Source organism: Podarcis tiliguerta (assembly GCF_965153285.1).
Source record: "Podarcis tiliguerta genome assembly, chromosome: 6".
NCBI classification, from domain to species: Eukaryota; Metazoa; Chordata; class Lepidosauria; order Squamata; family Lacertidae; genus Podarcis; species Podarcis tiliguerta.
In genome coordinates, this window is record NC_139539.1 from 20,076,676 (window position 1) to 20,098,880 (window position 22,205).

Genomic DNA, 22,205 nt, shown 5'->3' on the forward strand with positions numbered 1-22,205 from the left:
GAGCTACCGTACTTTTATTTCCAATTCCTCCAGCTATCAAATACCAACCATCTTCCTCACTGACAGCTAACTCCCAGCTGACCAGAACCTCCTGCCAATCTGCTGTCCGCCATATCAATAACAGAATCAACCCTTTAAACCACAAAGTGATTTATCTCTGCCTTTGCTCCTCCAACTGTTGGTGCCTGCATGCTACATACCTGGTGCTCTGTGTTCAACCTGAATAGGAAACAGGTCCGATGCAAGTATTCTGCCATCCTAAATAAGGCTACAATATTATGCACAGTAGACGCACCACCTCACCCCACCCCACCACCCCTTTGAACACAGTGAAACGTATTTCAGAGTAAACCTACTTTGGAACAGACTGCACAACTCTGTATGCCTACTGTGGCAGATTATTGTGTGGGTGCAATTGCCCATCTTTGTAGCCATCAGCTGCTGCCAAGTAGAACGAACCATGCTCTTGGATGAAGGTACAGTGGTACCTCGGGTTAAGAACTTAATTCATTCCGGAGGCCCTTTCTTAACCTGAAACTGTTCTTAACCTGAAGCACCACTTTAGCTAATGGGGCCTCCCACTGCTGCCGCGCCGCCGGAGCACGATTTCTGTTCTCATCCTGAAGCAAAGTTCTTAACCTGAGGTACTATTCTGGGTTAACGGAGTCTGTAACCTGAAGCGTATGTAACCTGAAGCGTATGTAACCCGAGGTACCACTGTAAATCTCTCCAGCCAAAGGCCACCATATAGATACAATCCCGTAATGGAAAGGAGGTTCTTCACATAAATACATGACTGAGGCTATGGGTTTCATCCATTCACAATGGCAGCTGCTCTCTCACTGATAGCCAATGGCAAAGAGGTCATGGCGTTGTCATGGGAACATTTGCCATCTCTGGAAAACGCACTGTTGCATGCAAGGCCGCTGGTCTTGTTTATAGTGTAAAGACATTTTAAGCAGGATTTAAACCCTGTTTTTCTAATAGCATTAGATTTACATTTTTTAATTAAAAAAAAACAAAACACTATTGTATATAGGGCATATTGCAGGAATATATGGAGATAAAAGTGTCTTGTGTTGTATGTCTGCTTTAACTTGTAGGCAAAAATGTGCCCCATTTCAAACATCTGTGTCCCCCACATTTTAAAATCAATTTACTTTCCCACTTATACTCCTTTTTAAAAACAAATAAAATTTACTTTTATTATGGTCTTACTGCTGATATTAAAGCAAGGAGTGGGTGCTGCCCTCTTGTGGACAAGATAAATTCGCTGGATTTCACTGCAATACCAATTCTGTAGATTACAGGCCTCCTTTTTTGAACTCGCAGTATTTATAGAGAAATTCAATGAGAAGTAGTTGCACACATGAATTGTCTACGATGATCCCAGCCACAGACTCTTGGCTGGAAAGGAATGGATCTGTCAATTCTGGTTCTCTCAATTTCATATTTTTTTCCAATCTTCGCCACCATCTCCACAGCAATTTGTAGATTTTTAAAAAATTCTCATTAAAAACTGCCTGCATTTTAAAGTGAATTTTTTCCTTGCTTACACATCTTTGTATGCCATTTTCCATAACAAAATGCATTTTGTATGTGATTTTGTGTAATATGTGCACTTCATACACAATTTTCTCTTGTGTACAAAAACATACATATACATTCAGTGTCTGGAGAACTTCACTGTAAAATTTGGAGAAGTGCCAGTTTCAAAAGATGGTTGCATTTCTAATCACATATTGTTTTGAAAAGTATGAATCTGGTAGGTTTGCATTTAAGTGTGAACGGAAGCAAACACCACTCCCTACTGAAATGAGGACGCACTTTCAAACACCAAATCCCCATTCCAACATAGTACAGGACTGTACCGCATGTCTATTTTAACATTTGAAAAGTTGTAGACTGGAGACGCGATCCCCCCCCCCAACACACACACACACAAAAATATAACATTCGCATTTTGTATGACAACACCCCAAAGTTTCCTTTAAAATGTTCTCTGGTTCAATATGAGACCATAAAGCATCGTGACTGTTCCAATGGCAAATGATTCCTTTTACTGGACTCCAGATCCCATCATCCACTGCCAGCATGGATGATGGTCAGGGATGATGGAAGTTGTGGTCCTCCAGGTGTTTCCCCATCTGTTGGTCTAGACGGCCAGGCTGAAATCCCCCCCCCCCCAGTTCCCCCACCACCACTTCTTCAGAGGAAAACATGAGAATTGCCAACTCCAATGCTGTAAATGCAACCATTCCCCTTACCAGGAAGAAAAAAACCAGCAATAGGTAGAACTTTCCATAAATATTAATTTTAATGGGCTCTTTCAAAACACAAAGCCTGCAAATGAAAAAAAAAACTACCAGTGTTTCCAGGTCCAAATTATTTCAGAATAAGGTTTGACATGCCACAGGTGCACAGATTTTTTTCCTATTGAACAGGACAATACTATGTCTACCCAGTCAATATAATCAGACACCTTCATCTGTCCCAACTGCAACAAAACATGTCTCTCCCATATTAGTCTCTACAGCCACAGCAGGTGCAGCAACCTTCCAACAGTTTGACTTCACCTCCAAAGGTGCTGTCTTCCACTGTCTCCCAAGACAGGCAGATGCCAACCCAGAGGTGAGCCCTACTGAGTTCAAAAAGACTTTCCTGAAGGTGTGTGCATTAGTTTAAAGCTTGGGAGCAAGTCCCACTGAACTCTGTGGCACTTGCTTCTGAGTAAACATGCACAGCAGTGTGTATCCTTTGTAAGCGTGAGTACAACTAGAGATGGCAGAGAAGATCCATGAGTACAATCACCTCCTGTTTGTTTTTAGACGTTAATAGCAAATTCTAAGGAAGTTGTGGCGTCTGGAACTGTGGCAGTCAGAAGGAGAATGACCACCAATTTCCTAAATTACAATTCAGGGGGGGGCGGTGGCAATATTTATTCAGGAAAATGGGGAGGAGCACCAGCACCATGGTACTAATCCAATTCTAGGGCTCCAAATATTGTTTTTTTTCTTCTTAAACAATCGGCATTTGTAATCCCAGATCTCAAGCAACATGTCTAGATTGACACTGTGTAAGGCACTTCACAAGTCAGCCAAGTTCTTGACCTCCCCAACTTCCACCAGTGAAAGGTCAAGTGTATCTAAGCTTCACAAGGATGTTTTGAGTGGTTTGTAAGGCTCAATCAATCAAGGGGAACTAGCCCAAGCCTATATTCCATTTCCCTGTTCCTCAAATAATCTGGCAGGGTGCTCCACAGTTGCAAAAAGAGTACACAGGGACATCAGGCCAAAGTTCATGTTAGGCAGGAGATCCGTGGCAGAATTCCCCCCAATCAATAAATCAATGTATGTTGTTTTTCTTTTCAGTTTAAAGCAAGTGCCCAAAGCAAAATTTAACTGGAGTTGCAGCAATTAAGAGTGTGGGTGTTCAAAACTCCCCCATCCTTGTAAACCACTTAGAAACTATTGGAGTTAAGTGGTATATACTGTAAATTGTTTCAATAAAATAAAGTGAAAAATAAATCTACCAACAACCCTTTATGGGGGGAGGAATACATATCATGGAACACCTGAAGAATGGATAATTTGGCCCAAAGGCTAAAGCTTCTTTGAGAACTCATTTTATCCACCAATTTAAGGATAATGTGCAGCTACATCCCCTGTAATTAATTAATTGGAGACAAGGGGATGCAGAAATTATCCTGCTACTTACTGCTAGTTCAAGGAAAAGGAAGAAGCTACCCATAAAACTGAAGCCCTGCTCGCATGGAAATCTTACTCAACCACCTGCTCTAACCTTGCAAGATTTCACCAGATATTCTCAACATATGTTGGCAGCAGCCATGGGGGCTAGAAACTTGCATTTAAAATATAAAATTGTGGGTGAAGAGTACAACATTTGCTTTGCATGCTGAAGGCCCCAGGTTAATAATAATAATAATAATAATAATAATAATAATAATAATAATGTTTATACCATCTGGTTGCGTTTCCACAGCCACTCTATGCGGCTTCCAGCAAAAGAGAAGAAATAAAAAATGTAAGACATGAACAGCTGCCTTCAGGTGTTTTCTAAAAGTTGTGTAATTCTTTATCTCCCTGACATCTGACATTCCACAGGGAGGGCGCCACTGCCGAGAAGGCCCTCTGTCTGGTTCCTTGTAACCTCACTTCTCACAGGGGGGGAACCACCAGAAGGCCCTTGGCACTGGACCTCAGCATCCAGGCAGAATGATGGGGGTGGAGACGCTCCTTCAGATATCCAGGTCCGAGACTGTTGAGGGCTTTAAGGTCAGCACCAACACTTTGAATTGTGCTTCGAGATGTCCTGGGAGCCAGTGAAGATCCTTTAGGATTGGTGTTATATAATTATTATTATTTATTGAATTTATATACCGCCCTATACCCGGAGGTCTCAGAGCAGTTCACAGAAGAAAATCAAAATATAAAACCACAAAATACACAATCAAAGTAAAAACAACAACCCAATAACCGCCCCGCCCCCCAAAAAAACACATTTTAAAAGGGCACAGGATGTCAATCAAATCAACCAAAGGCCTGGTTGAATGGTGATATGGTCTCAGCGACTACTCCCAATCACCAGTCTAGCTGCTGCACTTTGGATTAGTTCAATTCCCAGCAACTCCAGGTTGGGCTGCCGGTCAGTGCAGACAATACTGAGCTAGATAGGCAAATGGGCAGTTTCCTATGTTCCTGAGAGTCCCCAGCATTCATAGGAAGCAGAGTTCTCTGCTCAGTATCACACATTCAACCCTTTCCTCCTACACATGCAGAATCTACCCAGCCCTGACCAAGGTGCTCCACTTTCAGGCCTGAGTTTCAGTGGCTTGTAAAAACCTGAGTCAAAGGAGTGGTGGACATTACAAGCCCCTAAGTTCTCCTCTGGCTTGGATCAGCAGAATCCCCAGCTTATAGCCTGGCCAATACATTTCCCAAAGGCCAGTGGGGTTTTTCTACTCCCTGTGATCATAATGGGCTTGGGTTGAGCATAGTTTTAACTACGGAAAGGCACCAATAAAACGATGCTGGAGAACAGGAAGAAGAAAGATGGAGAGGATCAGATTTCCTCTTATAGTGCCTCATTCGTTCTGGAGCATCGCTGCAGCAAACCCAGACAGTGTAGAAGGGGATGGAGGTTTAGGGGGCTGTGGGAGGTGGGGCTGACCAAGTGACATGACATTATCTCCAAATCCAAAAAACTGATGACTCAGCACATTTCAGAATCAACCCGAGTTTGGGATGAGCTCACTCATCTCCCAGGCATCTGGTTGGCCACTCAGAGAACAGGAGGCTGGACAAGATGGGTCTATGGTCCAATCCAAGGGTTCTCCCTAGGTTTTGATCTTTACTGCTCACTTGTCAGCATGGTCTTGTTGGCCTGCCAGCCTCAAACCTTACTCTCCCAGGTCTCTCCTGCACATATGACCTGCTTCTTTAACATGCCAATAACTTCAGCTTGAGACTCAAGGAGAACGTCCTGTGTCACCAAGTGACAGTTCCTTAAAGCAGCAAGCACCCTTGATCTTAGAATATATCCGTTGGCATCGCAACTGTGGCTGTTCACAGTTGAACTTCTATTAAGGAGAACCAAGGAGGAGATGCAGACTCAAGGCAGAGGGGCAACTACGTGAAAGTCAGATGAACAAGAAGCTGTGGACAGAAGGGCAGGAGCAAGTGTGCAGCTGGCGAACGCGCTTCCAGGTCCCTCTGCATCTTGGGTTTCCTACGGCCTGCCAGTGCAGTAGCTGGTTCCTGGAACAGAAAAAGCAGAACCAAGCATTGATACAATGCATTCAGCTTCCCCCAAAAGCAGCATCAAGGAAACACACACACACACAAGTCACACAGCTTCAGGTGAGCACATAAAAAGAGTTGAATCAATCTTGGCTTTTGCTTGTACTTCAAAAGCATTTCTCAATCCGTACTCACAAACTAAAGGCCCTTGAGAATGGCAGGGACACCCGGTAATTCTGAATCACTGAAAACACAGTAAACACCTTCCAGATGCTGGACGTTCAAACAAAGATAACTGTGCAGTACTGAAGTGCACTGTTCACTTGAGCTTCAATCTCTCAACCTGCAGGTCCGAAGTGGTTTTTATCACTTAGCTGTTGCTTCAAAGGGACACCGTGCAATTTCCTAAATTTGACACAAGTAGCAGGCATCGCTCAGTGTTGGTGTATAGGCTTGTGGGCATTGTGGGCATTGTGAGAACATTGTGGCCATGTTCTCTATCCAAAGTATTTTCAGATAAAAAGCATCTCAGCTAGCAGGACCAGAAATGCCCTCAGAGCAAACATTACTGGGAGAGATGAATCAATAGGGGCTCCAGAGGCACGGATGCAAACAACTGCATGTTTATTTTGCGTGGGAGAGTAAGTTTTGTATCAGCATCTTTAGATCCTAATGTATCCTCAATTCCTTAATATCCAGTACCATAGCCATGTAGTAAGTTAGTGGAACTCTGCTTTTTTCACAAAGCACAGGCACCCAGAAAGGCGCCGAAGTACAGACAACTGTAATTTTCTTTCGTTTTCTGAATGTGTTTCCCCACCCCCTCATTAACTGAAGAGTGGTTGGTGAGGGAAGAACCGAAGGAGAAATTTTCAGTACAGCACTAAATGCACTAACTTAGGTCCATTAGATTTATTATTATTTTTAATGGGATTGCTTTACTGAGTATTTTTATTATGCTGCCTTTTTAAATCATTCTGTATTTTAACAATTATGCGTGGTCAGATTTTATATTCTGTATTAAGCAGTATATAAATTAACAAATAATAACCAAAATAAATAAATACTCATCTCTTAAGAATATTGGGAAGGGGCTGTGTGGTTATGTCTCAAACCCCTGCCCCCACACTTCCAAAATCTCCCCTTTTCCTCCATTTTTGAGGCACATTTCTTTTTTTGAAACTAGACCTCCACCCACTAGTAAATGGTCAAAGAAAAGAAGTGGGTTGAATCAGGGCAGAATTAAGTCCTACACACAGAATTAAGTCCTACACAATTAAGTCCTACACAGGAGGTCCTACACACAAGTAGGAATCTAGCAGAGACACATACCCGACTGGCATGGTCTCTCCCTCCTGGTCGGTCGTTCGGGAGATTCAAAAGCTTCCATCACAGCAACTGATACCAAGAGGCATCAGCACACTTCAGCATCAGCAGAGTATAGGCAGTTAGCGTACAGACTCAGTAGCGCAGCTTTTGGCTATACTACGTTCAATTACATATACACACTCAGAGCATTGCAACTCAGCTCCTTCCTCTTCAGCATCAGACAGCAAAGAGAAAGAACAAAAGGACAAAACACAGTAATATAAACATCCTGTCTCCGTCACTTCCCACAATGTGGACTGAAAACATACACCGTCATGACTGCAACATCCCATGACTGCAACACGGTGGAAAGAATCCTAACATTAAATAGAGTGTGCACATGTAGAACAAGGTCTGCTTGTGCACAACTCAGCTTAATCCTGCCCACAGCTTTACAATGGACATTGTGAAGGCCAATTTGAAGTGGCTACCGCTGAGCAATCATGTTTAATCACTTGCATATCAGCCTTTGATGAACAAATTATACTTCTTGGCCCTCCATGTAAACAAGGTTATACTTGGAAAAACAGTTCCTTACACCCGTCCCCTTCTGCATGTACATAAATGTCCATAACAAAACCACATTCCACAGTGAACACATCTTACTGCAAACTATAAGGAACAGCTAATCTTTGCAGGCTTGCAGGAAGCACTGGTTTTTCCAGCAATTCCCAGTGCATGCTCTCTGCAAATGTCAACTGTACTTACTCAGGTCTGAACTTTCCAGTACCATTTTTTAATGCTGCATTAAAAATAAATAAATCACTACATCATTTTAAAGGCTGGTCGTTTTAGGCTTTAATGTACTTGTTGGAGGAAGGCACAGCCACCAAGATTGTAGCACCGTGTAAGGTATCTGCAGCTCTCAGAATCTACTTTTTAACTGACTTGGGTACTGTACAGGTTCATAATGGCATAACTTGGAACTATCTCCAGTTATACCAAAGACAGAATATGCTGGCAAGCTGTTACTGCACAGAAACTGCTTTTAGGCAAAAATCCCAACTCCACACCATTTCTGTTTTTCTTTTCCAAATGACACATTCCATAGACACTGAGCACCTTAAGGGGTTTTTTCTAGGGTGGGTGGGTGGGTGGGTGTGGGTGGGTATCCCTTGGGGTTCTTGTTTGTTTGTTTTTAAAATGTATGTCTGCAAAACTCAAAAGTTCCACCAAACATGCCAGTTTATCTCACACTTGTTTCTCAGTGGGCCCTTTTTGGCTCCAAGCCCATTGGCCCTCAACACCCAAGTTTTCTGTTAGAGGGCCAATTACCCCTTCATTGTACCCTTGGAAAAGATGAATAGTCTCCCGGCTGCAGGCTCGCTTTCCCACTCATTCTAGAGGCTGCTCCCCAGCTGCTCTCCATTCTCAAATGATTGAGACTGGCAGATCATCGTGCCATCACGTCCCCCAGCTGATTTGGCCAGCCCTTCACAGCCTATTTCTGGAAGAAAGAAGGAGGGGAGGAATATCGATGCACCGGCCCGGTTGCACGAGACGTGACCTTGCGAGACATTCCAAACGTGGCTCAGCTAATTCAACAAAATGCTTTGAACCGTACACACGCGAGCCTGAAATTGGATCAATCCATTAAGCCAGCTTCATAACGGGTGAAGCACTTCCTAGGAGATTTAGAAAGAGGTGTCATTCTCAGCCCAACTACACTTTTCTTACTTTCAAAGCAGAGATTAGTTCACAATGGGGTCATCCTCACTAGCTGTGGTCTCTGTTGCTTTCCCCACCAAGGAAAACCACTTTTTAGCACTCTATCCAAGCAAACAGCAATTCTCTGGATTGACGTTTGCTCTGATTCAACCCTGAAGAGCAGGTTTTCCCTAGAAAAGAACGGAAAACCACTTGGACCTGGAAAGCATGAGTCAAGTGGAAGTGGGAACGAGCCCCAAGTCTTAAAAGAAGAAGAAAAAAATGAACCAAGATTTGCTTGTTCTAAAGGGAAAGATAACTTGCCTAAGAAAGTGATGGAAATGCTTTTCAGTTTTAATGAGCAAGGCCGGGGGGGACGGGGGAACCATGCACAATAGGAGGACACAGCTGAAAATGGAAGTGGCAACAAACACAAAGCAATTAAAAAGAACAAGGCAATTCTGAAAGCTGGGACTACTCTTCAGCATGTGGACGGTTCAAGGGGTTGAAAAAATCACATTGGTTAAAAGGATTCAGGTTTTCATTGCAGAAACATATTGACTGGGCTGGATCGGGTGTGGTCACCCCTCCCTCCCTGCTCCCAAATATTGAATTATACATGTTAAGGATCAGAGTTTCCTTTCCATTACCGATTCCTCTTCATTTGGCCCTCTCCTCACTGGGGCATGCGAGTGCTGGGACAAAGTTTGAGAACCAAACATTTTCCCCCAGCAGTTATTTGCTCTTAGCTTCAGAGCAGCCCTGATGGACTGGACCCAAAGGTCCATCTACAACACAACTACCCTTCCCTCCCCACCCCCCCCCCGCATCCCGTTTCCCACGGGGGCCTCTGGGGATGCCAAAAGCAGGGCCTCCCTTGCTCTTCCTTCATGGCAGCTGGAATTCAGTGGCATTTTCTCTCAGACCCTGGAAATTCCACGTGAGCCCTTCTGTGAGCAGAAAAGGCAGTCCGTCTGGATCAGGCCAAAGGCCTGTCTAGTCCAGCATTCTGTTCTCACAGTGGCCAAACAGATACCTATGGCAAAACCGACATGTACCAGGTCTCTCTGACTCGCAGTCTCCAGCTATGGCTTCATCTGGCTTGCCTGTGATGACTGTTTCAGGACAGGGATAGGCTACTCACTGTAAGCCTACATGTTGGTACCACTGAGGCTAGATTACTGCAATATGCTCTATGTGGGTCTGCCCTCAAGCCTGGCCCAGAAGCTCTACCTGATGCAGAATGTGGCAGCCAGGCTGCTGACAGGGGCACATGGCTGACAACATGTGACCATTGTTAAAACATCTGCACTGGCCAAGTTCAAGGTCTTTGCATTAATGTAATTGCATTAATTGATTTGTCTTTATTCCTGTATGTCACTGAATTGTATAAGGTAAAGGTAAAGGGACCCCTGACTATTAGGTCCAGTCATGGCCAATTCTGGGGTTGCAGCACTCATCTCGCTTTATTGGCCAAGGGAGCCGGCATACAGCTTCCGGGTCATGTGGCCAGCATGACTGAGCCGCTTCTGGCGAACCAGAGCAGAGCATGGAAATGCCGTTTGCCTTCCCGCCGGAGCGGTACCTATTTATCTACTTGCACTTTGACGTGCTTTCGAACTGCTAGGTTGGCAGGAACAGGGACTGAGCAACGGGAGCTCAGCCCGTCGCGGGGATTCGAACCCCCGACCTTCTGATCAGCAAGTCCTAGGCTCTGTGGCTTAACCCACAGCGCCACCCGCGTCCCTTCACTGAATTGTATGCTCCTGATCAAATAAACAAAGAGATAAGATTTTTTAAAGTAGTTTTTTAAATAAATAAATATTGCCTCTGACAAGAGAAGTAATATAACCATTGTGACAAATAACCTAATCCCCCGTGGCACATGGTTCGAGAGCGGCCGTCTGCAGATTAGAGCCTTGGGTACTCATGGAGGCTTCCAGGAAAGGCAGAACCCCGGTTTTCCAGAATTCGACATCAGGCAAGTAACCTACACAGGTCAAACAGGCCCTCTGCTGCAGACATTCACTCTCCTATTCATGGAGGGGGTGGGGGCTGAGCTCACACACTCATTCCTACTCTCTCCCCCTTGTGCCTCCATTGACTGAGCTCATAAGATGAATGCCTGAAGAGGACTAGAGTCATCCCATATACTAAATAGCAAACTCAGTACTCCTCTTACGTTTTTACTGCATTTTATGGCCTCTCCAGACAGCTACAGTGGCTGTTATTGCTGCCTTATCAAAATAACTGCAGTTCTATACTGAAGACTTCAGGGAGGCGCGGGGAGAATACCTAGCAGTGCTTTTCTTGCTCAATACCGCTGAGAAAATGCTACCTGGACGAACGTGCTGTTTCATTCAAACTTATTTGTTGTTTAAAATGTTCTTGAATGAGCACTGTCACAACAACAGCCAGGGCAGATTTAGCTTCCATATTCCTATGCATTAAGAATGGATCAGGTTCAGCCAGCTTGCTTTTGACGGTCAGGACGGGCCAACAATGCAATCCTATAAGTGCCTACTCAGAAGTAACTCCCATTGGGTTCAATAGGGCTTACTCCCAGGTAAGTGGGTACAGCCGTTTGCAGCCGGATTCACGGGTGCATGTTCTGGAGGATTGCAACATCAAGTTGCATGTGCATAGCTGGAGTCATTCATATCACACATATTTTGAAGGATGTGCATTCATATTTTGAGGTCAATTTAAGGCACTGGTGCTTACTTTTAAAGACCTAAAGGCTGGTCCATTGAGGCAAATGGGATGCTGCTCCACCAGTCTTAATCTGCCCTCTGCCAGCCCACACCTGCATATCTTCTTTTCTACAGCCAGTGTGTGTAAAAAGTCACTCAAATTCACATTCATTGCCTAGTCCGCTTCTGCCTCTTGCCCCACCCATCACTACCATGTGACCCCCACCCCCGAAAGTTGCCCAGAAGCAAATGCATCTCCCCGGAATTGAAAAAGTCACCCCACCCCTGTGCTAGGCAGTACAGAAGTTTAGAAGACGGGGTTGCAATTTTCCCAACAACAAAGCATTTCCAACTGAGCAAAAGCAGAAAGGTCAGCTCTTACTTTTTGGCTCCGCTGCCATCCCCTGAGCAGTGCAGGTTCCTGGAATCCAAAGCTGGGTGCTGGCACTCAACACACACCAGATGTCCTTCGCTGAGATATTTCATCCAATGAGTGTAAGAGCTGTTCCCACGCAGACATCCTTCTGTGATGGCCATGAGCTGAAATTCGACACAGTACCTGCCATGGGAAGAGAGGGGAATAGGGTTGCATGCCACCCCAATCTCTGAACTGTGCAAGATGCCAGGGGTTCCAAATGCTCACCCAGGGTCTGTGTAAGGCTTACTTACAAAAATAAATATGTGTATCGCGTGTCGGGGAGGTGCAGTACCTCTGGTGTCACACTATAAATACTTACTGGGCCAAATGCATTTCAACAAGGTCTTCAGGTGGGATGTTTTACTCAAGACTATGCCTGCTAAAATTAATGAACAGGACTAAGTTCCAGTGGGTATACTCAAGAGTAAAACTTAGCTAATTACCACCCTTCAACTCTACATCCATTATTTGCAGGAGACTTTTTGAAATTTATTTGGCCAACCTGTATACAGGCATCTTTCCACTTACACAGGGATTACGTTCCCGGGTACCACTCATAAACATGAAATCACGTATGGTGGAGAACACCATCTATAAAGCCTGTAAACAACCAAAACCTCTGCCAAAAATTCACAAAAATCCACCAAACTCCACCACAATCACTCCCTCCAAACCTCCTTTCTCCAACGCCCAACTCTTCACAGGCCTCAAAGATTGGTGCAAAGGCTCATGGGATTGCTAGCTCCTTTCCTGCTCTTTTGGGGCCATTTTGCCCTTTTTTGAAATTTTAATCAATTTATTTAAATACTTCCTAGGACTGTGCATGTTAAGTTGTGGGTGAACGTATCAGACGACACAGCGATTCTTCAAACAGCTCTTGTTTATTCACAGGCTAGAACAGAACTGACCTGAAGGGTTCAGCCAGCTTGCTTATATAGAGCTCCACTGCAACGCAACAGTAACCACTTTCTGTAACTATCCAATCACTGAACGTCACTTTCAATCCCTTATTTGCATATGTGGACCTGAGTGAAAACTATCTACAGTAATCCCCTGCTGGCCCAGGGTGAGAACTTCAGTACATAACAGCGCATATACATGGTTGCACATGAGTCCATCGTGCGTAAGCTGGGGAGACATCTGCACTTATTCAGGACCCTATGCGTATTTTTCTCTCCTCCCTTAAGCGGCTGCAGCTCAGAACTGGCTGAATTGTTAACGTTTTTAATAAGGCCGCCGAGGAAGACTTTGTCAAAATGTGTTTGGCCTATTAAGGATTTACAGCGGTGTATTTACAGGGATCGTGACAGCACCATATAAATGAAAAGTGCAGGTTAAAGCACTGTTCTGTGTATAAGCAGGAGGATGGAAGAACGTGTGTGCTGGAGGTTGGCTTTGCATCAAGGAAATGGGCCAAAGGCTGTACCAGCATGTCTTCCAGGCCTGTGAATCTAGACTTGTGTCATTTCATTATATGAGCTCCAGGCCATAGTGTGACCCACAGGAGGACAGCAACGCTGTAGAGTCCTCGAGCAGCTCATTACTTACCCGGCTCTTTCATTCTCAATGGACACAGCTCGCTTTCTCCTCGCTTTCCCATAGCCTCCAGTGGTTATTAATGCTGGGACTGCTCACATCAAAGGGGAAAAGGAAAACACAGCAGACATGATAAGTGACAACGGTGCCCCGAGCCCGCCTGCATCTCCAGAACAATAACAACTGGGACATTTGCGGTCTTTAATGCCGTGTCATTTTCCCTCTGGCAGGAAATCAGAGAGAGAGAGTTCTCTCCCACATTGTCAGACCGCTGGTGATTATTCATCATTCCGCTGGGCAGAAATGGGTACCCTCCGCCCACAAAATCCCCCCTTGTTGTCCGTACAAACAGGCCTGCTAATTATCATCCCAGAAACTATGCTGGAGGGAGCAAGCTATTTTAATAATATCCCAATTTAGAAATATACCACTTAAGCTCTTCTGAAACCTACAGATTTTATTTTGGTCTCAGAAACACAGGTTTTGTTTTTTGGGTTTTTTTCAAAGCAAACCAAAAAAATAAAAAGTCAGAAGGAAAATAATAACCAGTCTAAACAAGTACACCAGAAAAGGGCCGGTTGTTTAGGGAAAGGGTGGGCAAAAGCTAGAGATCGCAGATCTCTGGTTCATTTCCAGTAGCACAGCAAAGATTTTTGACACCCAGTTGTTTTGACAATATCTGCAATAAAATGAGTTGTTCCACCTAAATTAGGCTGATGAAATAAAAAGCTCCAACTAGGACCATGCTTTTGTGAGAAAGGGCTATGGACTCAGTTCAGTTCCTGTGCTGAAGACAATTTCCTAGGCTCAGAATGTGCTCAGAGGCACCCTGTTCTTGAATTCTAACTGTGAGACTTGTTGCACCTGCCTCTGGTTAATAGCTCTTGGGGATCTAGTAAAACAGGAGAATATGAGATGAGCCTTTCTGGATCAAGCCAAAGGTCCATTTAGTCCAGCATCCTGTTCTTGCAGTGACCAACCAGATAACTATGGTATGCCTACAAGCTGGGTGTGAGAGCACAATAGCACTCCCCCCCACACACACACACTTTGATTCCCAGCATCTGGTATTCAGAGACATACAGCATCTGACACGGGATCCAATAAGCCTGTATTCTGCCCACCACTGCTTTAAAATTCTGGATAGTGTTGTTCACACATTGCACTGAACACGGATGTAGGCGGTCTCTACAAGTGCGCAAGTCTTAGTGTGAAAGTGTTGAACTTGTTCATTCGTACAGCTCAACTATTGTGTGCACAAGCACGCAGACTATATATTCACTAAATATTAACATGTGTATTACGGTACATGTGGGACGCGGGTGGTGCTGTGGGTTAAACCACAGAGCCTAGGACTTGCTGATCAGAAGGTTGGCAGTTCGAATCCCCGCAACGGAGTGAGCTCCTGTTGTTCGGTCCCAGCTCCTGCCCACCTAGCAGTTCAAAAGCATGTCAAAGTTCAAGTAGATAAATAGGTACCACTCCGGCAGGAAGGTAAACAGTGTTTCCGTGCACTGCTCTGGTTCACTAGAAGCGGCTTAGTCATGCTGGCCAGAAGCTGTCTGCGGACAAATGCCGGCTCCCTCGGCCTATAGAGCGAGATGAGCGCAGCAACCTCCGAGTCGTCCACAACTGGACCTAATAGTCAGGGGTATCTTTACCTATTACGGTACAAATGTATAGCTCAACTATTTGTGGACAAAGTTTGTATGAATGTAATGTGTGAATGTTACCGTTGTCTCTCACGTGCAGATTTAATTAAATCAATATACCAACAGCACAATCCTAACCCCCTCTACTCAGAAATGAGTCCACCTGAATTCAGTGGGGCTTACTCCCAGGTAACTTGGGTTAGACTCACAGTCTTAAACTCACAGGATTATCAGCTGTGATTTCTCTAAGCAGGTGACAGCCATAATTTGAATGGAGTCCAGCCCCAACATAGCCTTTTGTACAAGCACAGTTTTCAGAGAAGCAGCCATGTTAGTCTGTTGCGGCAAAAGCAACACAGAGTCTCGTGGCACCTCAAGGGATATGGGTGGCATTCAGCTCTTCTGCTGATGGAAGGCAACCTTCAGTGAAGAAGAAGAGGAGTTTGGATTTGATATCCCGCCTTTCACTCCCTTTAAGGAGTCTCAAAGCGGCTAACATTCTCCTTTCCCTTCCTCCCCCACAACAAACACTCTGTGAGGTGAGTGGGGCTGAGAGACTTCAAAGAAGTGTGACTGGCCCAAGGTCACCCAGCAGCTGCATGTGGAGGAGCGGAGACGCGAACCCGGTTCCCCAGATTACAAGACTACTGCTCTTAACCACTACACCACACTGGCTCTCGGAACTAGGAGGGAGGCCAAGGGCCACCCTACCTAGAGTGCACTGTGGTAATCCAGCCTCAAGGTTACATATGCATGGACTACAGTGATCAGACTTCTTTGGCTGCTCTGCAGCAAAGGCACTCAGAAGAACAATCCTTACACTAGACGTCACTTTGCATCATCCCATTTTACTCTGGATGAACTAGAAGAGGGACGTATGCAACTGCTCTCCAAGCACAAACATGCATCTAAAGCTGTTTTGTGTGCTGCAGGGCAGGATCATCTCCTTTTTTGCCACTCCATGAATGTGTCGAGGATTAAGCATGGGGCATTATAGACTGCAGCACTTTCTTCCTTGCATCTGGGATAGCTCAGTCGGTAGAGCATGAGACTCTTGATCTCAGGATCATGGGTTTGAGCCCCATGTTGGGCCAAAGATTCCTGCACTGCTGGGTGTTGAACCAGATTACCCTTGTGGTCCCTTTCCAACTTCTGCGATTCTGTGTAGCTATCACACCAGCAGAGCAGCGGAAGAAACCCAGCCAAATATGGGGTGCCTCTGTTAAGCAAGAAGCACTTGACATGAGTCAATAAATTTCTTCAGCTTAGAACAAAACAAAAGTAACCAGAAGAAATGCTCTAACAAGACTTGGGGGGGGGGTACAATTTAATTTTGAATGCATCCAAAAGCAGGCCTTGGAAACCTTTTTTCTGCCAAGAATCTGTCCCCCCCCCCTCCACCCGTGCCCTGCTCCACTTACTGAAGGGCTGCTTGCACTCTGTTCCTTGCTGAGTCCAATACTCAAAACAGCCAGCCTTGTCCTCAAGAGGAGGGCAGGCTTCGCCGCCATTTCTCGGCTCCCGGATGATGCGCCGCCTCCTCACACGGTACGCTGCCTTGCAAGTCTCTGCACAGCTGCTCCATTCGCTCCACTCAGAGACCACGCAGGAGACCACTGAGGAAAGGAGGAGGAGGAGGACAAAACTCACAATTGCTATCTATTCCATGCATTTCCAGGCTGGCATTCTTCTCAAATATAGCAAGTCTGATCCATTCCTGCCAACCAGGAGTGCCAGCATTTAAGGTGTCCCAACTTAGCCCACATTCACAATATGTGTTTGAAGCAATCACGACACCACTTTAAACTGCCAAGTTTTCTACTTACAAGGTCATCTGTCTGTTTACATTGGGAATTACTTTTTTTAAAAAAATGTGGTTCTCCGACAGCAGGATGAAGTGAGGCAGCTCATTTTACCACCTCAGCATTCTTCCAGTTCATTCCACTGCACTTGGGAGAACCGGCCAGCCTGAGCTTTGTAACCATGCAGGAATATAAAACGATTCCTTATTCCACGCAATTACTCTGGACGTGTAATGCAAAGCAGAGTTTTCAATCCAAGTATATGTGGGGATTCAGACATCTTCCAGCCCTCTCAGTTGCCAAAGCAAAGATGACTACGGTGAAAAGAACAGCTCTCCAGTTTCTGGCTTTTGCCACAAACACCCCACCTGAGTGTCAGCAAGTCACGTCACCTATCTGCAAACTGCTTTCTTTTTCTGTGGAGGCAACGTTGACACTGGCAAGATGGTGAACGTCCCCAAAACCTGCAGGACTTACTGCAAAAAGTGTGGGAAGCACCAGCCCCACAAAGTAACCCAGTACAAGAAGGGCAATGAGTCTTTGTATGCTCAGGGAAAGCGGTGATATGATCGCAAGCAGAGTGGCTATGGTGTCCAGACAAAGCCCGCAAAAAGGCAAAGACCACAAAGAAGATCGTGCTGAGACTGGAATGTGTGGAGCCCAACTGCAGGTCAAAGAGGATGCTGGCCATTAAGAGGTACAAGCACCTCGAGTTGGGAGGAGACAAGAAGAGAAAGGGCCAGGTTATCCAGTTCTAGGCTGCTGTGGAACCCATTGTTGGTTGGTGTATGAAATGTAATAAAAGTCCTATTGGATCACCCTAAAAAAAAACTATCTGCAAACTACCACAGTATATGCAGAAGGCCAAGAGTGACACTTGCAAAGGACAATATTGTGTCATTTCTTCAAAAAGCCACAAGATGGCACCAGTTGAGAATACAGTGGTACCTCGGGTTAAGTACTTAATTCGTTCCGGAGTTCCGTTCTTAACCTGAAACTGTTCTTAACCTGAAGCACCACTTTAGCTAATGGGGCCTCCTGCTGCTGCCGTGCCACTGCCACGATTTCTGTTCTCATCCCGAAGCAAAGTTCTTAACCTGAAGCACTATTTCTGGGTTAGCGGAGTCTGTAACCTGAAGCCTGTGTAACCTGAGGTACCACTGTATGGATTGATGAGGCATATAAGAAAGGGACTTACGCTTCAGTAGCTCTAATAAAGGCTAATCAAGCAACCTGCATTTTGTGGAAAGGGATAATTCTGTTTTGCTTGAATTTTCTTTTACATAGGTTCCCTTTTTAAAAAGGACCCCATGTATTCAATTGCCTAATAGAAAATAGCAACGTTTGTCTCCTGGAAAGTTTTACTAAAAGTTATGGGAAGTATAGATTATTATAGGGATGGGATGGGTTGCATGTGGGGGTGGGGGGAGTGGACAAGCAGAATTCTGCATTAAGTAAAATATCCAATATGCTGAAAACCTCAGCTTTTGAGAAGTCAAGATTTAGGAAATTCCTATTTGCCAATATTTGGGTTCTGTTGTACGAGGGAACAGGAAGAAGATGTTAATATGCTCAGTGTGTGTGAGATATTTATTTTTTTAAGTAGTATTAAGAGAACAACTGCAGTTACTCCAAGCCATTACAAATGCCTTGAGTTGTACCATATGCTCCAAACTCTACGAAAAATTGTGCACACGGGGCTTCAGTGTTAGCTCTTTTTGATGCCTTGCAACAGCAGGATAAAACAGCACAATATGCATAGCTTATGCTTTTGCACAGAATGTTATTGATCTTTTTAATAAAGAAAGTTCTGAATGCAACTCTCCCTGTTTATGACAATACACATGTCAACAAGATGTCCTCCAAGAACGTTGAGATACATTGGTATCTGATTTCCAACACAAGAAAGCTTAAGCCACTATCGCTTCCTCCAAGTTGCAATCCTAACTTTAAAAGGAAACACTTTTATTCAGGTGTTAGCCCCCTGCTGAACTCCAGAGTACTTATCTCCAAGTAAAACATGTTTAAGACCACATGGAACAGCTGCCTTGGGAGTAAATCCTGTGCAAATCAGTGGGATTTACCAGTAGCTTTTAAATAACATAGGTAGGAGTAGATTGTCAATACTGTAATTTTCCACCTGGGCTCAGTAACTTCCAGCTCCCTCTAGTACTCTTAAATTCAGGGATGAAGAACCTCAAGCCCTGCAGAGATTTTTGAACTTCCAACAGCCCTAGCCCTAACAAGATGAGGCAGATGAGAGTCTGCATTTGGCAGGTCACAGGTTTCTCATCCGGACAATAAGCCAAGAAGTATTCACACAAGGGCTGTAGTCCATTTGAATTGGCTACACCAAGTCATTTTTCCACCCTTGAGTTTCAATCGCAGTTCCCCTTCTGGGTGGGATCCGGCACTCTGAAAAAAAGGCACTGCTCTTTCTAAGCATGTCATAGAATTGTAGCGTTGGAAGGGTTCCCCAGGGGTCATCTAGTCCAGCCCCCTTGCAGGTGCTGAATTTGACTTATCACTGGAAGCGGGAGTCTGTGGCCTTCCAGCTCCCATCAGCCCCAGCCACCAAACCCCATGGTGAGAGATGAGGGGAATCCAAGAAAAGAAAACACCCACAGGTCCCCCATGCCTAATCCTACCTGAGCTGGCCCATCCATCCTCAGGTGTAGCATCCCCCACCCCTACTCCTCCTGCTCCTTACCCACCTGGGCACACCTGCCGGTAGTCCTGGCAGCAGTCCAAGGTGTAAGGGCACGCCTGGTCGCAGTAGCAGGGCCCGTGGGACCCGTCCGCCCTCCAGCCGGTGCTCACGCACGCCATGCTCCGGCCCGCGCAGCAGCGCCCCAGCGCCGCGCAGCCGCCTTCCGCCTCCGGCGCGGCCAGGAGCAGCAGCAGCCCCGCGCGCAGCGTCCAGCAGGGGCGCGCCCGCATGATCCTGCCCGAAAGGGCGACGCCGGCTGACCTGCGCAGCGCCGAGCACCAGCTACTCTCGGCCGAAAACTAGGCGCTCGATCCGGGACTGAGACCGGAGTGGATCCGGTGAATTCAATAATGGGAATTAATAGGAGGAAGGTGGGCGGGGGCAAGTCCACGCGGACTGCGGGGGATGCTGCGCGGAGCCCTCGCGCAAAGTGCTCCGGTGCGCAAGTTGGGCAGCGCTTGCCTGGAGAAGAGCTGTTGCCGCCTCCGCCCAGCTGAACATCCGCCCTGCGCGTGAAAGTTTCCGAAAGCGGATCTGGAAAGGGAGCAGCCCAGGGCGACCTTTAGCCAGCGCGCCAACCTGCGCTCGCCCCACCCCAAGGCGGCGGGCGCTCGGCTCCCTGTCCGCGCTGACCTTCCCCCCTTCGGCGGGGATTAGAAGGCGCTCAGGCTGCGTTTAAAGGAGCAGGACGCTCTGGGAGCTGGCGACGCTTAGTGCGGAGCGACGGCCAGCGCGATGACACACACACACCCTCGCTTGTTTAGCAGGGGGGCCAACACACACCCTCGCTTGTTTAGCAGGGGGGCCAACTTGAATAAAATATTGGGGGGGGTAGGTAAGCCCCGCCCTGCATAATCGATCACAAGACGCTGAGCACGCCATAGCTGTCAACGTTTCCCTTTTTAAAAAGAAAATTCCCTTATTCCGAATAAGATTCCTCGCAAGAAAAGGGAAAAGTTGACAGCTATGGCGCACGCACACCATTTCACTGGCAATGCCCATCAACTGAGGGGAAAGGCTGGCCCCCTCAAATATTTTATTGGCTCCTGTGCTCAGAAGCAAGCGAGCCCCCCCCCCCAGCCTTACAGTATGGGAGAAACTGCTTGCTCGCCCTGCCTGGGCACCAGTGGCGTAGCGTGGGTTGTCAGCACCCGGGGCAAGGCAAGTAATTTGCGCCCCCTAACCCGTAGATTTGCGCCCCCTAACCCGTGGATTTGCGCCCCCTAACCCTAACCCCCAGATGTTGCGCCCGGTGCGGCCGGCCCCTCTGCCCCTCCACACTACGCCACCGCTGGGCACCAGGATCTGGGTTGCTTTCAGTCAATGGGCATTTGGTGGTGTAGTTCACGGGTTAAAATTAATGAGCTGTGAGCTGGAATTATTATTATTATTATTTTTGGTCCAAATTTCATTCCTCCATGCATAGCCATAGGTGAACCAGCATTATTACTATTTTCCAGCTACGTGTGGGAATGCTGCTGCTTGCCTACCTTACAAGATCGTTGTGTGTATTTCTGGCATCGTTTGTCTGAAGTGTTTTGAGCACTTTAGGGAAAGCGTTGCATAGCTGCTGAGGCTGCAATATCTGCGGTACATGCAGATGGAAGTAACTCTCCTACTGTCCTGAGAAAACACACACAGGACTGGGCTGCATATATTACTGTATGTCTTCCCTTCCTTCTGCATAGTTTTTATGTCCACACCAGGCTCATGGAAACTAGTTGAACCAGAACAAATGTCAGCCGGGTTTTCTGCGGATTGACATTCGCCCTGATTCAGCAGTAAACAGCAGGGGGGTTTTCCGGGGACAGCGGTGGGACAAAAGAAAATCCTCTTAGTCGTGTACCTAGAAATCATGTGACAAACAGAAGTGTGGATGAGTCCTAAAACTTGCAAATGTTGGTAAAGCAGAGGCAGTAGCAGTATTTAATTTTTATTTACTTAATTTGATGGTGCCTCACAGGTCCTAACCAAGACCAGGACTGTGCACACAGACCAGTGCAAGTAAATAAATAGGTACTGCTGCGGCGGGAAGGTAAACAGCGTTTCCATGTGCTCTGGTTTCTGTCACAGTGTTCCGTTGCACCAGAAGCAGTTCAGTCATGCTGGCCACATGACCTGGAAAGCTGTCTGTGGGCAAACGCCGGCTCCCTCAGCCTGAAAAGTGAGATGAGCGCCGCAACCTCATAGTCACCTTTGACTGGACTTAACCATCCAGGGTCCTTTCCTATTTACCTTTTACCTATCCGTGATGTTAGCCACAATTCATCGCATCTCCTATTGTTTATTTCATGCAAGAGCTATTTCATGTGGTTTATGTGCTTTTCCCCAAATGGAGAAAAAGAGCGACTTAGCTGCCTTTTAAGCTGGCATTGTGTTCACTGCCTATGTTAGACGTCTCAGTCTTCCAGGGAACACGGTGCCAGCTCTGCTTGCCAAGAGGGAATAAGAACAAGCATACAGCAGTGGCCTTGACTCAAAGAAACCGTGCCTGTTTGCTGAGACCACACCAAGCACACACGGGGTACTTTATCTGCTCCTTCGGCATACAATCTTCACTGCCAGCCGCTTGGGAGTTTCCTTTTCTGCCTTAATTAAGCAAGCTGTACAGCGGTGGAAC

At 46.1% G+C, this 22,205-nt stretch overlaps 1 protein-coding gene and 1 pseudogene across 2 annotated transcripts; one reads left to right on the plus strand and one right to left on the minus strand.

The window, feature by feature from the left end:
- Positions 1-2,294: 2,294 nt before the first annotated feature.
- On the minus strand, positions 2,295-20,292 carry LOC310680401 (somatomedin-B and thrombospondin type-1 domain-containing protein-like). The gene is made up of 5 exons (XM_083447108.1): positions 19,590-20,292; positions 16,495-16,689; positions 13,434-13,512; positions 11,850-12,026; positions 2,295-5,777 (listed from the first exon to the last, which is right to left on the minus strand). The coding sequence occupies exons 1-5, from the start codon at positions 19,813-19,815 to the stop codon at positions 5,660-5,662; spliced, it is 795 nt and encodes a 264-aa protein (XP_083303234.1). The 5' UTR covers positions 19,816-20,292; the 3' UTR covers positions 2,295-5,659.
- On the plus strand, positions 17,283-17,706 carry LOC310680425 (large ribosomal subunit protein eL42-like; annotated as a pseudogene). Its single transcript has one exon. The product of its transcript is annotated as a large ribosomal subunit protein eL42-like (transcript).
- Positions 20,293-22,205: the final 1,913 nt, after the last annotated feature.

Excerpts from the sequence above, each read along its gene's own strand:
- LOC310680401 (XM_083447108.1), bottom strand. The coding sequence starts at position 19,815 with ATGCGGGCGCGCCCCTGCTGGACGCTGCGCGCGGGGCTGCTGCTGCTC. Across the intron at positions 16,690-19,589 it reads CTACCGGCAGGTGTGCCCAG|TGGTCTCCTGCGTGGTCTCT; the intron begins GTGGGTAAGGAG and ends TCCTTTCCTCAG. Across the intron at positions 12,027-13,433 it reads ATTGAGAATGAAAGAGCCGG|GTACTGTGTCGAATTTCAGC; the intron begins GTAAGTAATGAG and ends TTCCCATGGCAG.